The sequence below is a fragment of the Primulina tabacum genome, chromosome 17 (genome assembly GCF_025594145.1).
Source record: "Primulina tabacum isolate GXHZ01 chromosome 17, ASM2559414v2, whole genome shotgun sequence".
NCBI lineage: Eukaryota > Viridiplantae > Streptophyta > Magnoliopsida > Lamiales > Gesneriaceae > Primulina > Primulina tabacum.
In genome coordinates, this window is record NC_134566.1 from 12242696 (window position 1) to 12254245 (window position 11550).

At 33.3% G+C, this 11550-nt stretch overlaps 1 protein-coding gene across 1 annotated transcript; it reads left to right on the forward strand.

Annotated features, from left to right (window-relative positions):
• Positions 1-5457: 5457 nt before the first annotated feature.
• On the forward strand, positions 5458-7062 carry LOC142531547 (baicalein 7-O-glucuronosyltransferase-like). The gene has a single exon (XM_075637721.1). It carries the CDS (start codon positions 5533-5535, stop codon positions 6904-6906), a length of 1374 nt encoding a protein of 457 aa, XP_075493836.1. The 5' UTR covers positions 5458-5532; the 3' UTR covers positions 6907-7062.
• Positions 7063-11550: the final 4488 nt, after the last annotated feature.

Sequence of the window (11550 nt, forward strand, 5' to 3'; positions counted from 1 at the left end):
ATTGCAAACCCTGCAAAAGTACAGTGGTAGGCAGTCAAATGTATTCTGTGATACATAAGAGGAACTGTTGATGTCGGATTGATTTGTGGAAATTCTAAGAATAATGATGGAAGCATTGTTGGATTTGTCGACTCAAATTTTGTTGGAGATGTTGATAGAAGAAGATTGTTAACTGGGTATGTATTCATACTCGACGGATGCACTATAAGTTGCAAAGCAACCTTGCAGACTATTGTTACTTTGTCAACCACAAGGCAGAGTACATCAAAGCAACAAAATATGTGAAAGAGACTATATGGCTTTAAGGACTAGTAGGTGAGCTTTGTACACCATTAGTTAAGACAATACTCTATTGTGACATTCGGAGTGCAATTCATTTGACGAAATACCGTGTGTATCATGAAATGACAAAACATATCGATATCAGAATTCATTTCATAAAATATTTGGTTTCTTAAGGAACAATCACAATCACATGAGATAATTCAGCAGACATGATAACAAAGTCACTTCTAGCCACCAACACATCTTGGACTTGGTTGAAGTTTGCAAAAGATGAAAAACATGAATGAGAGCATCAAATCAAACACTATGGATATTATTAATCTATGCCAAGGTAGAGATATTTTGACTAAGTTGGCATTAATTAATAATGGTGATTGGGTTAGGTGAAATGAAATTCATGAATTTGAGTTGGTGAAACCAAATGCAATTGAAATTCATTTGTTTGGTGAAATGAAATGCAAATGTGGTACTTGAGGAGGCTAATAATAGAGTCATTTGCTCCATTGAAGATCATCCCAAAGTGAGAAACTTAAGAAGCAATTGAGAAAGCTTCTTGTGAGAAATTGAGAGTTTCATTGTATAGAATTGGAATATGAAAATTTTGAGCAAGTGAAAAGTTCTCTTGTAATATTTTCTCAATCATATAAATATTGTTGTTATATTTTCCTTGGACGTAGGAAAATTATCGAATAACATAGATTTCTTTTGTCTCATTTCTTTTATTATTTGCTCACATATATAATTTTTTACAAGATGCATCACACAAAATTTAACAATCTCTTTATGAAAGTTGCCTAAGGTAAAGGGACTGAGTTCCCAAAGATGGATTCTAATAGCATCTCCTGCAAACACTCAAACAAAGAACTCTTGAATGAGATGTTTGAAGAGTTTTTCGGTGTTACTCCGACGCTCAAGTCACCATTGTGTTCACGAAGAGAGAAAACTCACAATATATAAATACACACAATGCGATATGAAATGAATGCCTGAATGAATGAATGAGTGAACCTGAGTATCTATAGAGAAGAAGTAATGATGACCTAGGTCGAAGAACCTTGAATTCTCGTATGACCCGACATCCGCCTGTGCTTGCATTAAATACTACGTTACATGTTCCGTTAAATGTTTCTTTAAATGCTGCATTAAAGACCGATATTTTGTACTACGACCTAGGTAGGCCTTGTCACTAGTCTTGCCACGTCAAACTCATGCTACTCGTGCGCCGCCTAAAACTCTCATTATTTCTAAGTATGTCGACTCCTACTCTGCGGTGTCAACTAATCCCCTGATAGCTTGGGTAAGGTCGTTGCCCTCGAGATAACGACCTTTTCCTAGAGTTAGTTCCCGCCTCTTGGGCTTTAGCTCCAACGCAATCTTCCATTTTATGACCTCGACCTCGACCATTCCACTAAATACTTATTTTCCAACTCCCCATCCCGGGATATCCTACCTGCCCTTCAGTATCATATTTGTCAAGCCCATCTTATCCACCTGGGCTATGGGTTACCTTGGCCAATAGTTCTCGGCCCTTCATCATTTTGGTCAACAATACCCAAGTCTAGGTCATGGTGAGGCCCGGTAAATACCCGGGGCATCAGGATCTAAAAGTGAAAAGAGGAAAAAAAATCTCAAATTGAATGACGTGATTCTCATCGAAGACGTCTACCTCCTCTGTCAAATTCACATAAACCACCCAAGCGTGGACTTGCACAGACCTATGGGTTATGAAGCTCTCACAAATCTTGTCCACGGACCATGCAAGGGCTGATTAAAGCCTCCTTTGATTTCGACTGCTCTTTTGCATCTCTTTCGACACACTTTTCTTCCGGTTTTCTCTTTTGTGTCATCAATCTTATCGACGACACTCATCAAGTTATTTCACTCATTTTTCAAGGTTTTGATCAACAATACAAAAGAATAAAGCACAATTATTAACCATAAAAATCATTTGGATATTAAACGGGAGAATAACATTTTAGCTACATAACTTGCATGTTTTTTTCATTTTCGATAATGTTATCAGTATATTTACGATTTTAGTCCACTAAAAACATTTATTTTTTCAGTTTCAGTCTTTTTTTCATCAGAGTGTTAACGTGACATCAGACACGTGAACAATATACTACGCCACACCAACAATATCTAGTGTCACATCAATATTATCCAGTGTCATATCAGCTTTCCGTCAAAAAAATACTTAAATTGTGAAAAAAAACACAAGTGAGTATATTAAGAATATAATTTAACCATTAACATAATCAAAAATAAAAAAAATGTGAGACAAAAATTTTATTGTCCTTATACTAAACACATAATTTAAAATTAATCTTTATACTATAATAAAATTTTAGATTATTTTATTCTAATCGGTCACCTATCTCATCCATATTAATTAAATAGTGTATGTATATGCGTGTATAATATATGTCAATCCGAGGAATGAATTACAAAGTAAATGTTTCCACCAAACATTTTCTCGCGCTCCTACTATCCGTCTATTCTACCAAACTTTTGCTGTATTTGTGCAAGTTCTCAACTACTTGTAAAGATATATGTACTGTTGTATATCTTTGGAAACTTCCATTAATTATATTGTTTCAGTTTATTAGCTGCCCACGCGCATACAAGTAAATTATTTTAAAACTAGACCATTTAACCGATTTTTCTAAAGACAAAAACTGAATTTGTGAATTAATTGGTCGGTTATTCTGGTTTAATCGAAATTTTGCTTATTTAGGAATTTCGACAACCAAATTGTAACCTCTGATCGACCAATACATGTGCCACTTACTAACTTAGGTAGGTTAGTGGTATTAAAATAACCATTACACTATATAAATATATATTTTTGTTAGACTACTCACCAACAGTATCAACCGTTGTGTCATCAATGAGATGACACTATACATATTTCATCGCATTCAATAAATGAGTGACACTCATTGGGGGACAAAATCTCACAAATATACATATATAAACATATTTAGAAAGTATTTGGGAAGTATATATATATATAGTAGGTCTATTGTGAGACGGTCTCAGGAATCTTTATTTCTAAGACGGGTCAACCATATTCATATTTATAATAAAAAAATAATATTTTTGACATTAAAAATAATGTTTTTTTTATTTGTGACTCAAATAAAATATATGTCTCACAAAATTGACACGTGAGACCGTGTTAAAAGAGTTTTTGTGATATATATAAGAGTAGGTCTCTTGTGAGACGGTCTCACGAATATTTATATGTGGGACGAGTCAACTCTACCGATATTCACAATAAAAAGTAATAATCTTAGCATAAAAAATAATATTTTTTCATGGATGACCCAAATAAGAGATCCGTCTCACAAAATACGACCCGTGAGACCGTCTCGCACAAGTTTTTGTCTATATATAAACATCTTTAGAAAAGTATTGGGTCTAGAAAGTAGTTGGGTACCACGCTGGTACACTCTATGTAACATGCTCGTTCAAGAAAACGATGATAAAAGAATCGAAATTTTGATCATTGGTTAAGTGCACACGTAGTCTACTAACTCGGACTCCATTAGAGACACTAAATTATTTTTCTGATCTATAGACCACAAAACAAATCCATTTAGGAATGTTAGGAAATGTATTTAAATCAATTACTAAAAAATAACAAATTGTTTATGTAAGAGGCCGTGGAAATTGGAATTGTCCACATTAATGTTTACTTAATAAATACAGTTGCATCAACTCGCACACCAGCTATTCTAACTCAAAGGTCCGAAACAGGATTCAACTCTTAAAAAAAAAACAATAATAATTCTACTACGATCAATGTTAAATTATAAACTGAAAAGACGTATCATTTAGGAATTTCAACAACCAAATTGTAACCTCCAATCAACCCGTCCATAAAGTGACAAATTATTGGATATATAGTCTCATCTTATCTAATAAGAATATGACACTTTATTAATGTTTATTTATGTGAACATTTAAAAAAAATGTATAACATAACCAGGGGGCCCCCCGAAATTTAAAAAAAAAATTATTACTATATAATATATATTATATTATTTAGTATATATATTATTTGATCATAAAAAAATAAAGTATCTATAAACGGGCCCCCTCGAAATTTTTAAAAAAATTATTACTATATAATATATATTTTATTATTTAGTATATGTATTATTTGACCATAAAAAATTAAAATATCTATAATTAGTTTAATGGTTATAGACTTTCAAGGTTTACACATGTGGTCCGCGTTCCATTCTCTGCAATTTTTTTCGAAAAACTATATAACGGGCCTTAACAAAGGGTCAAATGCCCAACTTAAAACTTTCATAGTTGGTGGTGAGCCGGCCCCCCAAACTTAAAATCTTGGATCCGCACCTGACCATAACAAAATTATATATATATATATATATGTATATATATATATATTGTCAAGTGGTGTACAACATATTTATTTATTAATAGATTTTGGTGGAAGAATATAATATTAATTTATTTAAAATTATTCATTTTGATAAGTGTTTTCATTTTTATGAGGACAGACCTGCTGTCGCTGCGATGCGATCATGCGACCCTTTTATTATTGATTCACGAGTATTTTTTGGGTTAATCTATCTTATATCGGGATTATTTTTATCATTATTTCTATATCGTTATATTATTTGAGTTTTTTTAATATTTTTATAAAAATTGACATTTATGCTTCAATACTATATTATTAAGTCTGAGACTTTTAGAATAACTAACTTTTGATGTCATTGTCTGTTTTAATAATCATATATATTAATAAAATGGTAAACTTTAATATAAGTGAGGTGTAGTTTATTGGATAGAACTTTGATTTCCTAAATTACAAGTTGTATGTTCAATTTTTACTTTTATCTTTTTTTTTTATTTATTTTTTAATTCATATATCAAAATTATAGTATATTTTTAATTATTTTTTATTATTATATTTTGTTTCTCGTTGAAATATATGGACGAAAAATACTGTGTACTGCAGAATAATCTGTTTTCCTCGATCCCAGTTTAATAAAAAAAATTATGATATGATTTTTAGAACATGGTGTGTCGGATAGATATGCTTACTTTATCAATAAATAAATAAATAAAAATTATTATTAAAAACATCAATTATTTGAGTACGCGAGACTCTGCATTGGACGCTACCATTATATATATATATATATATATTAGTCTCACTCAGCGAAAGATAAGTAAGTTGGTTCTGAATTTGGTAAGTCTTATCAAATAATGGCGGGAACCATTGTCCTTTATGCTACGCCGGAGCACCTGAATTCCATGCTAACACTTGCAAAATTCATCGTCAAACACCACCAAGAAGTTGACGTCACCATCCTCAGCACTGCCTCCACCTCCGCCGCCGCCTCATTCGCAGCCATGCCCTCGATAAGCTACCACCGCCTCTCCGGAGCCGCTACTCCCCTTCCAAATCATGTCACCAATCCCGTGGAACTCTACTTCGAAATCCCACGTCTCCACAACCCTATACTACTCGAAGCCCTCGAAGAAATATCCAAGAAATCAAGAATCAGAGCTTTTGTCATTGATTTCTTTTGTAATTCAGCGTCTGAAGTTTCTAAAAGCTTGAATATACCCACTTACTTCTATGTCAGCAGCGGCGGATATGGCCTTTGCGTGTTTCTTTACTTTCCTACTATTCACGAAACCATTTGTGGAGACATAGGAGTATTCAACGATTTTCTTGAGATTCCTGGGTGTCCACGAATTCTCTCATCAGATTTTCCCTGTGGAATGCATTTTCGAGAGAGCAACGTCTACAAACATTTTCTGAACACTGCAATTAACATGGGAAGATCGGATGGGATCCTCGTGAACTCGTTTGATGCGCTCGAGCTTGAAGCTAAAGTCGCACTGGTTAAGGATTTGTGTACACCAAAATCTAAAACTCCTCCAGTTTACTTTCTTGGCCCGTTAATTCCTGAAATTAACAGCAACAACGGTGCTACTGAGCACGAATGCTTGAAATGGCTGGATTTACAGCCAGCAAGAAGCGTGATATTTCTTTGTTTTGGCAGAAGGGGTATGTTTTCGGCGGATCAGTTGAAGGAAATGGCTGTTGGTTTAGAAAACAGTGGGCATAGGTTTCTCTGGGCTGTGCGCAGTCCGCCGGGAATCCCTAGATCACCGTCGCAGGAGGAGCCAGACTTGGACGCGATTCTTCCGAAGGGGTTCTTGGAGAGAACTAAAGATAGAGGATTTGTTTTGAAGTCATGGGCTCCCCAGAAGGAGGTTCTGAGCCACGAATCCGTCGCGGGATTCGTTACACATTGCGGGCGGAGCTCGACTTTGGAATCGCTGTCGTTCGGCGTGCCGATGATCTGTTGGCCTCTGTACGCTGAGCAGAAGATGCAACGGGAATTCCTGGTGGAGGGAATGAAGGTGGCACTGCGGCTGGAGATGACGTACGATGGGTTTGTTACGGCCGCAGAGATTGAGAAGCAGGTGAGGGAGTTGGTGGAGTCGGAGAAGGGGAATCAGATCCGGCTACGTGTGGCGGAGATGAAAAATTTCGCTAAAGCAGCGGCGGAGAATGGCGGGTCTTCGGTGGTGGATTTGGAGAAGTTTGTTAGATGTCTTAATTAAGAAAAGAAAAAATATATAATAATAATATTATTATTATTAAATAAGTAGCTAAGTGAAAAATAATTATAATGTAATAATCACTCGTTACATCATTGTATTTCAATTATGGTTTTATCAATTTATCTATTACTATATAATACATGGAGTAAGCATTTACTAATTCTTAAGTTTATTTTTAAGAAAAAACTTGTGTGAGACGATTTTACGGGTCGTATTTTGTGAGACAGATCTGTTATTTGGGTCATCCATGAAAAAATAATATTTTTTATGCTAAAAATATTAATTTTTATTGTGAATATCGATATGATTGACATGTCTAACAGATAAAGATTCGTGACACCGTCTCACAGAAAATCATTTTCATAGTAACGTGATTTCAAACTAAATACCTAGTTTGAGCAGGGTAAAATTATCATGTCTCTATTATCTCGGAAGAATACCTACGAAAACGAAATTTCAAAGGTCAAAGAAAATTTATTAGCTAAGATTTGAAAATGTCAAAGGTATGTTATTCCTATTTATTGATTCAAATACAGAAAAAATAAAATAAAATTAACGAGTGGACTGTTGTTTTTAAAAACATCTGTATCTAGAAAAATAATTTAACACAAAAATAGAGTTACATCTGCTTTAACTATTATGATTTGAAGCTTCAAAGCTTCTCTTACCATTTAAAGAAGTTTAATGGGTTGTAATTGGATTTATAAATTTATATTAATATAAAATTTGCAACTTTAGTTATTAAATATTTAACTTACTACTAGTGGTTCAGTTTTGATGTCCTGCACTCACAAATGAATAAAAAATTGATATTCATAATTATTTGGGTCCAGATGAGATTAATCCTTTTAAAACCTAAACTTAGATCAACTTCGCTGACTTTGCATAACCTCTGTTTTCCTTGGGCATTGGAACAATCACAAATGTAGGAAGGAACTGGTTGCTTAAACTTTCCTTGGTTGAAGGTCATTTTCCATTAGTTGTGTTCCAAATAGGTTTTGAATGAGTATATGTGTCATATGTTTTGTGTGCAGTGGATATCACATGTTATTATTTTTTCCAACTTCATTGATCAGCATATATTGTTTTTGAACAAATTTGCAATTAAAATAATTTTTTGTTTCACTTTCATTGAGTTATGCTTGGATGAACTAGTTTGAAAAGATTTCCTTTTAGATTTAGCATATGATCTCACAGGGAAGTAATCAATACCCAATTTTTTTTATTTTTGTTCATGTACCGAATATTTTTTTCGATTTGATGAATAAGTTCTTGAGGTTCATACACCATTTTGGATCTTATAAAGTGAATACATTTCTCTTTGCAAACGTTCAATTTTTGTTGAGCACTGGTTCAACAAGTTTCAGAGATGCTTTCCTTGTTGATGAAACTGAGACCAATTTTGTCTCCAACATGTTTTTGCAACTATTGCATTTCAGTTAACGTAACTGAGGACTTGTTCCAAGATGAAACTAATTCGGTTAGCTTAAAATTTTCAATTTTGAAACTCTGGTTCTCATCATGTAACTTTGCATTCTCAATTTCCAGTTTAGAAATCTCTTTTCTTAGACTCAACATTTCACTACAATGTTCCCAGTCAGTTTCAATTATGTCTTCGGGTGGATCATTTTGCTTAACTTTAATTTCCTCGAATGATTGAGAAAGTCTTTGGTACTAATTGATCATGTCATAAAGTGTATTGACAATGTCCTTTCGTCAAAAATCAGTTGAGTTAAAATCAAATACATGTTCATTGGTATATTCGAACTCAGCATCTTTTGCCATTAAACACTTTGCCTTCTCATTATCATTGGAGCTGCTTGAGTCTTCTGATTCAGATGATTTAAAATCTGAATAAGTCCATTTTGATTTGTTTTCTTTGGCCATCATTGCATTTTGATAATGTAATTTCTTAGGAAACTTTTTTGCATCCTTGGATCTCTTTTTATCAAAAGTTCTCTTGCCCTTTTCAGATGGTCTTCTATCATCTTTTTTTGGTTTAGGGCAGTCTGCTATGAAGTGACCAGTTTTGCCCCATATGAGACAGGCAGTGGAGTCATCAGTTGACTTCCTCTTTTGATAAGATCTTCGATTGGAGTTTCGAAAGTTACCTTGATTTTTTATTAGAAATTTTCGTAACTTCTTTACGAATAGTGACATAACATCACTACTTAATTGTTCGACTGACTTTTCATTTGAAACAGATGGTTCTAGTTTCACCGCAGTTAAAGCTTTAGTCAGCTGAGTAGCAGGTTGATCATATTCCCTTATTTGCAATTCAAATTCATAGGCTTTTTAAGTCTGCAAATAAGTCATGTAGGTCCATATTTTTTCGATCTTTTGATTCATGCATAGCTACTGTCTTGATGTCCCATTTTTTTGGTAGCCCTCTCATTACTTTAAGAATCACTTCTCGGTTGTTGTAAACCTTTCCAAGTGCACTGAGTTCTATTGTAATCTTGCTGACTCTTTCATCAATATCAGAAATAGATTCTCCAGGCTTCATCTTGATGTTGTCAAATTTTTATATGGCAACAGAGAGCTTATTTTCTTTGGTTTGCTCATTTCCTTCACATAGATGGATCAATTTTTATAGATTCTTTGGGCGTCTTGCACATTTGATCTTACTGGATGTGTTTTTGTCGAGTGTTTTACATTAAATGTCTTGGCCATGTTGTCGAGATTTAATTTATTCTTATAATTGTTTTTCCATTCATTTCTTGGTTTATCACTTTTTCTAGTATTTGAGGAGCACCCTCACTGATGCCTACAACTGTATCTGCCTTTATTATCTTCATTGTTCCATCTGTGACGACGAACCACATATCATCGTCATGTGCAGCTAAGTGAGCATGCATTCTGTTCTTCCAATAATCAAAATCTTCTTTGAAAAACATTGGAATCTTACTGAATGATGTCATGATGAATTTTTTTTGGTTCAGGGACAAGAATGACCTACTCAATTACTACTTGTCAAGATCGATATATGAAATTTAGAGGAAAAAAATTTTTCCAATCATTTCGATTGTGTTAACAATGATGAAACTTTCTTCTTGTTAATATAGTTTTCAACAAACCTATCAGTATCAATTGTGCGGAATAAGACTTAATGAAACTGATTTGAAAAAAGTCATATTCATTTGGGTAATTAATATAAGCTAAACTGAATGATAAATTTACGCAAAAATGTTTACGAATGTTCGGAGAATTCAACACTCCTATGTCACCCCTTTTTCTTCGAGGAATGTTTGTACTAAAAAACTTTGGTAGTTAAATCTAATTTGGAATTACCTACTTCAGTTAGGACTTGACACTGTCTAACTGAAACTCTTAGTGAAACTGAAACTGAAAAATTAGAGTACTAGAAGTTTTTGCTCACAATTTATCTGGTTTACACATAAGAATGTTTGCACCAATATGATCCTTGAGATGACCAGAAAGAGAATCAATAAGTTGTGTGCTTCTTTTTTTTATCTGATTGTGATATATCTGATAAAGATTTTTTAGCTTCTTTCGTTTTACGTTGGCCAAAACTGCTTGTTGTTGTTCAACTGATCCCATATATAGTCTCAATATACAACGGCAACTTGTACGAAGAAATATCTATTCATGACTACAGATGTACTTGTTGGCGATTCATCGTCTTTTCTGGTGTTAGTTGGTTTCTGAAAGAGCATGTCACTCTGATCGTTAACATTATTTGGTACAATCAAAAGATGTATGAATACAGGTTCGATCCTTAAACACCGATTGAAAAATGTCTCTGAATCTATCTTGTAACAAGTGATACCCTGTTGATTTGATTTAACTGATAGATCTCTTAATCAGTTTGGGCTAGCGACCACTTAGGCTACCTGATTTCAATTTCGGCTTGGCTAATAATCAGTTAGGTTATCATTTATCTATAAAACACCATAATTATATGTTCCAACAAATAGTAAGATATTTTTGGTGATGAATTAAAAGTAAATATGAAAACTTACTGTGAAGTTGACCACTGATGTAAATGTCGTGAGTATAAATTCACTTGCGTGTAATTTAGGAGATATGGTTTGATAATATATATAGAGTTAGTCAATTACTTATTCATAGTAAGGTGGCCGAATTTTATGTAGGCATGTACAAAAATAATTATCAGAGTACGCAGCGAAAACATATTAGAGCCATCTCCATTGGCTGCAAAGTCAGTAAATTTTGTGTCGAAACAATTGAGTTTATCCAGATTTATTCAGTAAGTCAAATTTCGAGGACTAGACCACATGATAACTGTTTTATTATTTAAAATAATTTACTTATTGAATAAATTTTAGAGTAAAGATTTTAATGTTTTATTTGTGATAGAGTTTTGATGATATCCAGGAGATGACTTCGAGGCGAATTATGTAAGAGGATACTTCAGAACGGTAAAAGTTTGATTTACAAATTTTATGAAGAAATTTTAAGGAAAGATCGGTCCTTTGATTTTAAATAAATGAATATATTAAAGTTGTTTATTGGTAAGTTAGAATTTTCAAACACTCTATTTATTATTTAAACTCACATTTATTAACTTTTTATCATCTAGTTATTATTTATAATACACTTTTAATAAGTTGTAGCACTTTTAATTGTGGTTAGCACTTTTAATTTCTTAATATATATATA